General features: G+C 35.9%; 1 protein-coding gene across 1 annotated transcript; it reads right to left on the bottom strand.

The window, feature by feature from the left end:
• Window positions 1-8726: 8726 nt before the first annotated feature.
• LOC137244681 (uncharacterized) lies at window positions 8727-10358 on the bottom strand. The gene is made up of 2 exons (XM_067774051.1): window positions 9398-10358; window positions 8727-9335 (listed from the first exon to the last, which is right to left on the bottom strand). The coding sequence occupies exons 1-2, from the start codon at window positions 10175-10177 to the stop codon at window positions 9120-9122; spliced, it is 996 nt and encodes a 331-aa protein (XP_067630152.1). The 5' UTR covers window positions 10178-10358; the 3' UTR covers window positions 8727-9119.
• Window positions 10359-14008: the final 3650 nt, after the last annotated feature.

The following is a 14008-nucleotide window of genomic DNA, read 5'->3' as shown; positions in this document are numbered from 1 at the left end:
AATTTTACAAATTTTCTATTCTGTGGCATAAGTTCAACTCACCTACCAAGTTTCATCGCTTTATCTGTCTTTGGTAATGAATTATTGCACTTTTTCGGTTTTTCGAAATTTTCGATATCGAAAAAGTGGGCGTGGTTATAGTCCGATATCGTTCATTTTAAATAACGATTTGATATGAGTGCTCAGGAACCTACGTACCAAATTTCACCAAGATACCTCAGAATTTACTCAAGTTATCGTGTTAACGGGCGGACGGACGGACGGACATGGCTCAATCAAATTTTTTTCGATCCTGATGATTTTGATATATGGAAGTCTATATCTATCTCGATTCATTTATACCTGTACAACCAACCGTTATCCAATCAAACTTAATATACTCTGTGAGCTCTGCTCAACTGAGTATAAAAAACAGTTTTACTGTGTGACTTTTATTTAAAATATAAGTTAAAAGCAATAGTTAAAATTTTGACTTTTCCACTCGGGACTATCAATCGGTACTGTTGAGTGATCATTCTAGGACCATTTTGGACCTGTTATCAGTATCCCACCGGGACTATTTAAGGAACTAGTATTTCGGGATCAATTTGGGATTGATATATGGGTTAATTCAGGACCCTTTCGAAATCATATGAGAACTATTTCTGAATTACTCCAGGAAGATTTCTTCGCTGTTTTAGGATTGTTTTCGGGTTTATTTCGGAATAATTCCAGAACCGTTTCGAAAATTTCAGCGTCATTTCGGCTTCATTTTGAGATCAATTCGGCACTCTGGCACACTGATGTCTTCGGGGCTGTTTCGAAATCGCTTTAGTTCCATTTCGGGATCGTTTTCGGTATCAATTTGTAAATATTTCGGGATCATATGAATGAAATGAAGGAATGGAATTATTTCAGTACTTTTTCGGAATTATTTATGCATAAATTGGAAGCCACCACAATCCCATTTCGGCATACGTTTAGGAGATCGATTCGATGACGGAAGAACGGGAGCTGGCATTTATGGGCCTAACTTCAAGAAATTGGTACCAATGGGATGGTACCCCAGCATATTTCAGGCAGAGATCTATGCAATAGAAGGCTGTGGTAGAGAATCTCTGAAGAGCCCTTTTGTGGACTTACAAAAGCACATACCAAAGAAACTATTAATTACATGGGAAACTAAATAATTCAGACGTCACTGGATTGACTGCCCAGGGCAAAAACTGTTTACACTTCTGGCGATGAAAGTATCAGCCAAACTCATTAATCTAAGCAGAGAGTACCTAAGAACTCTCACTGGGTACTATACGCGACACTGTGGTCTACGATATCACCTTAGTAAGTTAAATCTATCCGATACCCAAATTTGTCGTTTCTGTGAGCTGGAGCATGAAACGCCGGTTCTTATTCTCTGCGAATGCGTCGCTCTGGCTAGGCAGAGGCTCTCCTATCTAGGTGGCGTGACTCTTCATCCCTATGTGATATGTAGCAAAAAGCCTGAAGAGGTACTTGGATGCATCAAAAGCCTCCACATACAAAATTTGGCTGAAAGGTCATACACAATAGATCTGCACAAAGGTCTCAGTGCTTCCAGACCTGGTAATAATAATAATCAAGCATATGCAGAATATTCGTAAAAGCCAACAATTGGGACTTTGGACTCAGATATGTGGCTCGAAAGATATACAAACGCAAAATTGTTCCACCAATAGGTGGTATCGTACCCACTTATATCAAACTTCCTTTATAAAAGTTAAGTACCCAGGATAATTTGACAAAGTTATATTTGCTTCTATGGATATTTTCATGTTTACTTTTGATAAGAATTCCGAATTCATCCCATTAATAATACCTTAATTACCAGTGCCGATGTGACTCTTAAATCAATTTCCCAACGGTTCTGGAATGATCACCAAAACTGTTGTGAAAACAATGTCAAAGTGTTACTGAAATAGTTTAAAAAATAATCTACAAATCATTCCAAAATGATACTGACATAGACCTCAATTGTTACGAAAGTGCATCTAATTAACCCAAAAAAAAAACTCCCAGAATTATTCTAATATAGTCAGGAAATGATCCCAACATTTGTTTACTACTTAGATCTGAACTTTAAAGCCCCGAAAATAATCGACTTTTGGATCGTTTCGGCGTTGCCGTCACTTTGCAATAACGTATGTTGGAAACTTCTCTGCCACAATGAGTTTGAAAACAAAAAAAAAAAACATTGCAATTTTTGTCATGATGAGAAATGAAAATAAAAAACTTCCAAATTCTTAAAGAAAGATATTTAGGCTGCTCATTGTGCCTCTTATTTGGCTTGGGTAATTTACTAAGTGGTAAAATTTAGACATTTTATCACACTGTAAATTTTTTTAATCACTTTGCATGGAAATCAAAAATACCACTTTTGCTTATGTTTATTTCACTGACTAATTTGGAAAAACTTAAAAGCCGACTGAAATAGAACAACACAAATTAAATTCTTAAGTAATTTAACTAACTTAAAATTTATATAATGAACAAATAAAATCATAAAAATTATGTAGTTTTTATAAATTGTGAATAACAAAACATTTACAAATATAGGGATGCTCACAATCTTAATTTGGTAATTTGGATAGTTTAACAATTTTTATACACAGCGTGCTTTGCACACAGAGTATATTAACTTTGGTATATTACGGTTGATTGTAACGGCATAAACGACTCGAGATAAATATAGACTTCTATATATCAAAATGCTTAGGATGAAAAAAAGGAAATGATATACTCATGTCCGTCCGTCCGTCTCTCCGTAATCACAATAACATGAGTAATTATTGAGATATCTTATTGATTGGTATATGGCTTCTTTGACACCCATCACCCCCATCGCTTTTTAAAATGAGCAAAATTGGATGATAACCACGCCCACTTTTTATATGTATAACATTTTGGAAAGCACGAAAACCCTGATTATTAAGTAAATGATACACCTAGAATGCTGAAATTTGATGTGTGAACTGATATTGAGACTATTGATAATAATTTGAAAACATTTTTGAAAATACGCGTGGCACCGCCCATTTGTGATAAAATCAATTCGAAAAATATTATTAATCATAATTCAAAAACCGTTAAACATTTCATAACAAAATTCGACAGAGAGGTTGCCCTTACTATAAGGAATGCTTCGAAGAAAAATTTACGAAATAGGTAAAAGACCACGCCCACTTTTATACAAAACAAGTAAGGAAGGCTAAGTTCGGGTGTAACCGAACATTACATACTCAGCTGAGAGCTGTGGAGACAAAATAAGGGAAAATCACCAAGTAGGAAAATGAACCTAGGGTAACCCTGGAATGTGTTTTTATGGCATGTGTATCAAATGGAAGCTATTAAAGATTATTTTAAGAGGGAGTAGGCCATAGTTCTATGGATGGGCGCCATTTAGGGATATCGCCATAAAGGTGGACCAGGGGTGACTCTAGAATGCGTTTGTAAGATATGGGTATCAAATGAAAGTTGTTAAGGAGTATTTTAAAACGGAGTGGTGGTAGTTGTATATGTGAAGGCGTTTTCGAGATATTGACCAAAATGTGGACCAGGGTGACCCAGAACATCATCTGTGGGGTACCGCTAATTTATTTATATATTTAATACCACGAACAGCATTCCTGCCAAGATTCCAAGGGCTTTTGATTTCGCCCTGCAGAACTTTTCATTTTCTCCTACTTAATATGGTAGGTGTCACACCCATTTTGCAAAGTTTTTTTCTAAAGTTATATTTTGCGTCATACTCTAATCCAATTACCATGTTTCATACCTTTTTTCGTATTTGGTATAGAATTATGGCATTTTTTTCATTTTTCGTAATTTTCGATATCGGAAAAGTGGGCGTGGTCATATTCGGATTTCGGCCATATTTTACACCAAGTGACATCAGATAAGTACTTGAACTAAGTTTAGTTAAGATATATTGTTTTTTGCGCAAGTTATCGTGTTAACGGCCGAGCGGAAGGACAGACGGTCGACTGTGTATAAAAAATGGGCGCGGCTTCAACCGATTTCGCCCATTTTCACAGAAAACAGTTACCGTTATAGAATCTATGCCCACGCCAAATTTCACAAAGATTGTTAAATTTTTGTTCGACTAATGGCATTAAAAGTATTCTAGACGAATTAAATGAAAAAGGGCGGAGTTACGCCCATTTTGAAATTTTCCTTTATATTTGTAATTTGTTGCACCATATCATTACTGGAGTCGAATGTTGACATAATTTACTTTTATACTGTAAAGATATTAAATTTTTTGTTAAAGTTTCACTTTAAAAAAAATTTTTTTTTAAAAGTGGGTGAGTTCGTCATCCGATTTCGCTAATTTTTATTTAACACACATATAGTAATAGGAGTAACGTGCCTACCAAATTTCATCATGATATCTTCAACGACTGCCAAATTACAGCTTACAAAACTTTTAAATTACCTTCTTTTAAAAGTGGGCGGTGCCATGCCCATTGTCCAAAATTTTTCTAATTTTCTATTTTGCGTCATAAGGTCAACGCACCTACCAAGTTTCGTCGCTTTACCCGTCTTTGGTAATGAATTATCCTACTTTTTCTGTTTTTCGAAATTTTCGATATCGAAAAAGTGGGCGTGGTTGTAGTCCGATTTCGTTCATTTTAAGTAACGATCTGAGATGAGCGCCAGGAATCTACGTACTAAATTTCATCAAGATACCTCAAAATTTACTCAAGTTATCGTGTTTACAGACGGACGGACATGGCTAAACGAATTTCTTTTTTCAACCCAGATCATTTTGATATATAGAAGTCTATATCTATCTCGATTAGTTTATGCCGTTACGGTTTACCGTTATGCGAACAAAGTTAATATACTCTGTCAGCCCTGCTGAGCTGAGTTAGGCTTGGCAGCGCCCCTTTTATGACTAAGCAATTTTCTATGTTCCGGTAGCTATAACTCGAGCTTAATATCAATAGTATTTTACTTGCTAAATGAAATTATAACAAAATTTTTGAAAATATTAAAATTTTTGAAAATGGTCGTGGCACTGTCCCTTTTTTGACAAGCAAGTTTCTATTTTTCCGGAGCCATAACTCGATGAAAAAATGATATATCGTAATAAAATTGGGAATACATACTTTCTTTATAGCAGGAAATATTTCTAGTAAAGACCACACCCACTTCTATATAAAAATTGTTTAAAAGGGTAGTAGACTAGAATAATAAGCTATATCTTAGCAAAAAATAGTTTTGTGCAAATGATATTTCAGGTACAAAGTTTTATTTTAAGAGGAAATTTGGAGAATTTTTTTTTAAATGGGCGGTGCCACGCCCTTACATCGATCTAGCATTATACAACATTTCTATAACCTCAAAAAAAAACTACCTCGTAACAAAATTGGAAAAAGTTATTTATCTGAAATGAACTGTACAATTGAAACTCACGCTGAGTATATAATGTTCGGTTACACCCGAACTTAGACACCCTTTCTTGTTGATATTAAAAAGCGACTTTGAGTACCCTATTTAATTCCAATTGAACATTGTAGGTTGGAAATGAACCTTACTTTTCCCTATTTGAAGAATCCCTAAAAACCAACTGACAACGCAAATGAAAACGTAAGTTTTTGAGTTTTTTGTGTTGCTTTGGCATTGTCGTTGCGTTTGCTGAAGATTAAGAACAAAGCCATTAAGGCGTGTATGTTCGACGCCAAAGTCGGTTGTGTTTGGGGCTTAAAATTTATCTGCCTTATAAACATGAGATTTGTTCAAAAAAAGTTTTTAAAAGTGCGTTGGAACATAGTTTAAAGTCATAATAGTTTAGAAAAAATCGAACTTATTGAAACAAATAACAATAAATAATCAATTCAACGATTACGTTCGTTCACTTGTTCACGTCCATCATAATGTCGAATATGGTTCAAGTAGTACGATTACGTATGTAATATTCCGAAAACCGAGTCGTATGATCACGGATGTTACGATTTGGCCCCAAGTCAAAATATATTGAGTTTATGTGTAGATAGGAGATTTTTAGAATAAGGTGTGTTTTCTAACAGGCGATATAGTGCATGGAATATCCACTCATCATTAGATATTTTACGATTACATATGTTTATTTTATTCACAAAAATGAATATTTATTTTATTTTGCTGTCTGGAAATATCAAAAATAGTTATTATAGCTCTCTTTAGAAATTAACTATTAAGTACGCGACCTGCTTTTGTGAAATTACTTATCAGAAGTTGCAACCACTTAAGAGTTCGGTATGCAAAATTCTTCCACACTTATTGATATCAGAGGCCGAGGTGATTATGAGTTTTGTTAAGAAAATCAAAATTTTAGAATTATTTTTTAAATTATATGATAACATGAGTAAGGAAGTCTAAGTTCGGGCGTAACCGGACATTACATACTCAGCTGAGAGCTTTGGAGACAAAATAAGGGGAAAAAACCATGTAAGAAAATGAACCTAGGGTAACCCTGGAATGTGTTTGTATGATATGGGTATAAAATGGAAGGTATTAGAGAGTATTTTAAGAGGGTGTGGGCCACGTGGACGCTTTTTCGAGATATCGACATTAAGGTCGACCAGGGGTGACTCTAGAATGTGTTTGTACGATATGGGTATCAAACGAAATGTGTTAATGAGTATTTTAAAAGGAAGTGGGTCTTAGTTCTATAGGTGGACGCCTTTTCGAGATATGGCCATAAAGGTGGACCAGGGGTGACTCTAGAATGTGTTTGTGCGATATGGGTATCAAATGAAACGTGTTAATGAGTATTTAAAAAGGGAGTAGCCCTTATTTGCATATGTGAAGGCGTTTTCGAGATATCGACCAAAATGTGGACCAGGGTGACCCAGAACATCATCTGCCGGGTACCGCAAATTTATTTATATATGTAATACCACGAACAGTATTCCTGCCATCATTCCAAGGGCTTTTGATTTCGCCTTGCAGAACTTTTTCATTTTCTTCTACTTGATATGGTATGTTTTACACCCATTTTACAAAGTTTTTTCTAAAGTTATGTACACTTTGCGTCAAAAAACCAATCCAGTCACCATTTTTCATCGCTTTTTTCGTATTTGGTATTGAATTTAATACCAAGATAAAGTGAGTTCAGATAAGTACGTGAACTAAGTTTAGTAAAGATATATCGATTTTTGCTCAAGTTATTGTATTACCGGCCGAGCGGAAGGGCAGACGGTGGACTGTGTATAAAAACTGGGCATAGCTTTAACCGATTTTCACAGAAAGCAGTTATCGTCATAGAAGTTATGTCCTAACCAAATTTCATAAGGATTGGTAAATTTTTGTTCGACTTTTGGCATTAAAAGTATCCTAGACAAATTAAATGAAAAAGGGCGGACCCACGCCCATTTTGAAATTTTCTTTTATTTTTGTATTTTGTTGCACCATATCATTACTGGAGTTGAATGTTGACATAATTTACTTATATACTGTAAAGATATTCAATTTTTTGTTAAAATTTGACTTAAATTTTTTTTTTAAGTGGGCGTGTTCGTCATCCAATTTTACAAATTTTTATTTATATGTATGTGATAGGAGTAACGCTCCTGCCAAATTTGATCATGATATCCTCAACGACTGCCAAATTACAGCTTGCAAAACTTTTAAATTACCTCCTTTTGAAAGTGGGCGGTGCCACTCCCATTGTCCAAAATTTTACTAATTTTCTATTCTGCGTCATAAGGTCCACCCACCTACCAAGCTTCATGGCTTTATCCGTCTTTGGTAATGAATTATCGCACTTTTTCGGTTCTTGGAAATTTTCGATTTTGCAAAAGTGGGCGTGGTTATAGTCCGATTTCATTCATTTTAAATAGAAATTTGAGATGAGTACCCAGGAACCTACATACCAAATTTCATTAAGATACCTCCAAATTTACTCAAGTTATCGTGTTAACGGACGGACGGACATGTCTAAATGAATTTCTTTTCCCGCCCAGATCATTTTGATATATAGAAGTCTATATAGTCTTTACTTTTATATAAGCATTGTATAGTTTTGAATTTTCTTTTTGCTGTTTTCTTATGAGGAATTCTGTAAACTTAGCTTTTGTATTCTTTCTTCAAATTGTTTCATGACTTAATTTAGTCAATTTATTTTTGAAATATCTTATTCTCATTTTAAATAAATTTTTTTATATATATCTTGTATTCTTTTTTTTTTGTGTACACCCCACTACTACTATTTATACAATGGAATTTGTTAAAACATGATGTGACATACAACACTATTTTTATTATATAAAATAGACATGTAAAATTAAGATATCGAATATGTACATACGCCTATGAGAATAATGAAATAAATAATAATCTAATCTAATAATCTATCTCGATTAGTTTATGCCGTTACTGGGTACCGTTATGCGAACAAAGTTAATATACTCTGTGAGCTCTGCACAGCTGAGTATAAAAATAATATAAATAACAATTATGTTAGACAAATATAGTTTAGCTCCTGGTGTTACTTTTATGCAGGGCTGTTCAAAATTGTTTATATTGAAGTGCAAATCACAATACATATAAAAAATTATATGTAAATATATGAAACTTTTTTAAATTCACAAAAAAAAAAATATTTTAAATGTTTAGAAATGTTGGTGGTCCTTTTAATGAATAAATTTGGAATTAAAGTTTTTCTCAGTGCTACAATATTTTTGAAAAAAATTTTGTTGTCGATTTGTTAGTGTAAATTTTAATATCATACCGAAGTACCTTGGTTTTATATGGAAGTGCTTTTTCTTTGCACTTTCATATGAATTTCAGGCATTTTCATATGAATCGAATTTATATGTATGTGAGGGCTTATGGGAGTCTATGGATTTTTTTTTTTTTTATTCAAAGTGTGAATTTGTATCTGTGCCTATTCTTCAGGGCAAAACAAAAGTTCTATAAGTGTATAGGTCCCTGATTAACATTTTTGAATATTCACTCGCAGATTTCGCTTTGATATTCTTCAGATTATTGCGACAGCATGTAATTAAGATAGGCGTTTTTGTCGATTCATACGTAAACAAAAAAGAAACAAAAAAATGATAACAAATTTTTTATTCAATTCTTAGTGAAAGAATAATATTCCTCCACGAGCTTGTTAACTAATTGACCATTGTTTGTGCGGTTGCATGAGTAAAGCATTTAGCCTGTGAACGATGAACGCAGCTACGACGCTCATAGTGCCAGGTAAAATGCAAAGGGCATTGTAAGATTATCAGGTAACCATTGGAACAGTAGTAATAATAGCTGCAATTACGTGAATGTGGTATATAGTCAAAGACACCGGGATTACAAATCAAGCGTACTTGCTGATGGTACTGAAAATAAAATAAAATATTATTAGACACTGACGACGCGTTTCCGTGATTTAACGACTCACTGGACAATAGGGGTTAAGCTGGCGTTCACAACGAGATAACGTTTGATTAAAGTAAGTATACTGCGGACAAATCATCGGTATAGCAATGCCATTGTAACAGGTGTAGTATGAAGAGCAAGATTGGGTGTTGGGTAAGTAGCTAATGTTGTCGGATCCGTAGCGTAGTGGACATCGTGGTGGTAGAGCGTACGTTGCTATATTAGCGCCCGTATAACCCATATCAATGGCACTTAGTGCCAAGCCTGTTACAATTTCACCAAACACGGCGGATTTTGGTGGTTGCTTTTTAACTTGCTGCTGAGCAACCAAGGCATTCAACTTGATATTAATATTATTATTGGGATTGTTTGGTGCATTTTTGTTAATGTTGTTTTTGTTATTGGTATTTTTAATGTCATTTATGTTTGAGATATTTTGTTTCAAATGTGCTCCATCTAACGCGACTACTTGAGTCTCTAAATCACTCTGACTATCTGAATTTTCTTTACTATCCGTACCGCTGGTCACTTCTGTCGGCTTATCAATGCTGCATACAACCGCTGACGGTTCGTCACATTTTCCTGCTTTAATATTGAAATAGTAATCACCTAGGCACTCACCATCAAAAGAATAATCGCCATCACAATAAATATATTTAGCGCAGTTTTCGTAGCTTACTACGAACTTTTGGTTTTTGTCATCTCCATCACATTCACGATATAATTCGCCGCTCACTAAATATATGATAATTACGATGTGAACAAAGAATATTGCTTTAAGTTTGCATTTATTCAAAAGCATTGTCTTGTGGTTGTCTAAATTATATGTCAAGATTTGCTAAAACTAAACCGCTTTATAAAAGACAAACTTGTAGTCTTCACTTCATGAGTGTCGCCAGAAAACTGAAACACCTAACAAAATTTTCAAAAAAAAATTTTATTTCCACGTTTCACTACCTTTATATTCCTTAATTTGTTGCTTGTAAGTACAAATGTTATACCGAAATTTGTACACATAAGTCATCATGATTATATCGAAAGACACACAAATTAGCGAAACTATCTAAAATATTCATTCTTCAACAATGCACGAAACATTGTTCCATTTTTATTACCATTTATAAAATAAGAATATCATCCTCTAGGGCAGAAGTTACACTTTATTTTACATATGTTTTCGGATATTGTTGCCCCACAGACTTACGAATGTACGTATCAGTAATTGCTGAGCTGCGCATTCGTCTTCAAACAGTACTAATCCTAAATGATGTCCAGCTAAAACACTGTTCACTTGGACAGTTTCGTAGACCGTTGTGTTACCACATTAGCGAGAGATGTTACTGGCTTCCATTCATTTACCAAATAACTTCATGCCAACAACAAAGTTGCGAATGATCTATATCGCTTATTTTCTCCAGACTGTAGCATTAGTTACCACTGAGATATTTACGACTTGTCCTCACAAAGGCTGAACCCCCAGCGGGTTAGGGGCTTAGAATATACCCGCAGCAGATATGCCTGTCGTAAGAGGCGACTGAAATACCAAATTGATTCAAGAGATTGTGTAGCGCCATTTATAGCTTCTCCAACCTCACCTACCCGTGACGAATCCTGTTTCTTTAGCAACCGAGGCTCTGGCAAGCCCAATTTCCGCATGGATCTAGGGGGTTGGAAGGCGGAATGGTCTAGAAAGTGTCAAGTGGTCGTATTAAGAATAGTTCCCGAGATGGTCGAGCTAGTACATTAATGGTTATTGTTACCGGAACGTACCAGATCTGCATCCGGCAAAGGACCATCAGCTTGCCAAAATCACCAAAACCTTTGGAAAGTGCTCTTATCTCTACAACAACGATCTCAATATAAAGTGACTTGATTATTCCTCCACATAGCTAACACAGATGGGACTGTCGACTTATAAAATCATATTAGAACATGCGGTTTCTCATTGCATACTCCAGTCAATTTAACACACCAACTGCCATCGCTAGATGAACTTTAATAAAGAAAACCTTTCACTGAATCATAAATAAACTGGTTAGAAATACCTTTACAGATGGCAAAGAGCCATGGGAAATCTAAAGTCCCTTACTGCCCAGAATATCAGCGTCACAATTGCCAGGGGGTTTTCCATGCCCCGATACCCAGTTAATAGTAAGTTCGGTTCTACCGTTTACCCGGAGCTTCTGGTAAAGGCCCCCCTTCTTTTCTTACCATACTTGTTCCAGCCGTGACCAAGATCATCGGACTTCCACCTCATAATACATCCTTAGCGGTATAGGAATAGGGAATCTAGGAAAGTGAGCGAAGCCAGCTCAAAGTAGTCCATATTGCTGGTGATGAAGTCGAAGCCGATAGTCACCGTGGATTGGGGGTAGCGTGCTCGCTTTCCAACCCGACGATCCTGCGTTTTGAGGCCAGCTGTTTCAATCAGAAAACATTTTTTATAAGCTGGGTCGCTCTTTGGCAGTGATTTGACAAACACAGTGAATGTATTTCTGTCAGAAAGACGTCTCAGAGAAAATGCATCTGCTTGCAGATGCCGTTCGGAATCGGTATAAAATATGTAGGTCCCGTTCCGCCAATTATTAGGGAAATTTAAATAGGAACACGATGCAAATTGAAAGAGAAGCTCGGCCTAAATTTCTTTGTATTTTTTTAATTTTTTTTTTGTTGCCTACTGTCCTTCGCTTAAAGATTTTCTGTAGAGTGCCATTGGGCTAACTTTTAGGTAGCTTGCAAAATCCAGTTAATTTTGCTTGATCAGAAACAATCCGACGTTCTTCCTTGGTGCTGAAATTTCGAAGCTATACAATGGTGGTTTCCCCCGTTTTCCTTGGTCAAGAGGACAGGTCAGCTTAACAAGACTCTGTGTTCACGTCTACTGCTTCGTAAATATTTAGCGACGAGCTTAACTTGCGAGGAATGCTTACTCAGTTTTCTTGTAGAAATGTTTCGACCCATCCCATAGGTATGATAAGATGACCAAAGGAAAGTTGTGGTTTCAATTGGGTTCTACCAAAGAAACATGGGAAATACATTGCGTATGTCAGGGTTGATTCTGGATAAGTAAGAGTTTAACTTATTACAGTATCCAGATCGAAGTTGCGCCAGAGTGACACGCCGTCTCCATGTGAAGTATGCTTTCTTCTACTGTTAGTTTCGTTTGTCTCTGAGAACGGGGTTCGCCGGTTATTTATCGGCATACGATTTTGCCGACTCATTGTGGATAGCGATGAAGGCCTGGTTATGCCCATCTGATTGAAACGGCTTGAGTCCAGATTTTTTGTAGTTCTCGGAGAGATGCTTATAATCGTAATCCATGAAAAATTATTATCGGAAATCAGAGCTAATTTTGATATACATAGTACACACATGTGTATTTTCATCATAAATATATAATAATAAACATGGTTCAACTAAATGATTGGCTCATCAGTACAGAAATAAAATATGTTAGTTCAGATTGTCAAAATCTGCGTGTTGGTGTTATGCGAATGGAATGGTATGAAAACATAAAACTTAGCAGTTTTTGTATGTTGTAAGAAAATGTTGCCAATGTGTTGGTTACATTTTGAGTTTGCCATCTCCTTTTGACAATCCCATCGACCATGCAATGACAAAAATGAAATCAGCTGATGAGATGAACTAACCATATAATTGAGCCATGAATAATAAATAAGAAATTTTTCAGAATTGTTTTAATTATTAGCACTTACAAATTAATATTGTATGCCAGTTTTCTAACAACGCTGTTTTAATCCTTGACATTTTTCGTCTGTTGTTGATGTTTTTGTTGTAGCGATAAAGACACTCCCCGAAGGTTGTAGTGAGTGTTATCAATGCGGTACGTTTCGGTGACAAGAACCATTAAGCTACATGCCCGAACGTCTTGGTAACGATTGAATATGACCACATTAAGCCTTCTATTCAATTCCAACCCCACTCCCTAGTTCTCATTGATGAGCAAACACCGCCCATGGGCTTAAGGAGTCATCTACGTAAGCATTATAAGAAAATACAGCACCTGACTACACAGCCGTATGAAGCCAAAACACACAAGCAGGTCCTCTCTGAACTCCACAAACAGGCATCGGACCGCTATGTTAGGAATTGCCCGGTGAATCCTGTACTCAGAAAAGAATACCCTCATCTTACAGAAGAGGAACGCACACTCCCTAGGGAAACGCGAGTCAGTCTAGCTCAACTTCGATCCGGATACTGTAACAGGTTAAACTCTTACCTATCCAGAATCAACCCCGGCATACAAAATGTATGCCCTGTTTGCAATGTGTCCCCACATGACACCAACCATCTCTTTAATTGTAATTTGGAATCAACGCCTCTAACACCCCTCTCATTATGGTCCACTCCTGATGAAACAGCAAGTTTCCTTGGACTCCCGTTAGAGGATATTGATGACAATTTCGGATCGGTCACACCTATTGGATGGGGCGATGCACTGTTACAACAACAACAACAAAATCTACACTGATGATGGCACAACGCCGAAACCGTGTTGTCACGAAACCAAATTTGACAAGGGGTGACGGAAAATCGTTGCAATATACATACATCACGTCTTGGTAGATATATGCCTTTTTATCTCTTTTTTAAGCAATAATTGCCTTAGTAG

This window comes from Eurosta solidaginis, chromosome 1 (assembly GCF_040869045.1).
Source record: "Eurosta solidaginis isolate ZX-2024a chromosome 1, ASM4086904v1, whole genome shotgun sequence".
NCBI lineage: Eukaryota > Metazoa > Arthropoda > Insecta > Diptera > Tephritidae > Eurosta > Eurosta solidaginis.
The sequence above is the reverse complement of the archived record's forward strand: the minus strand, read 5'-3'. Positions and strand labels throughout refer to the sequence as shown.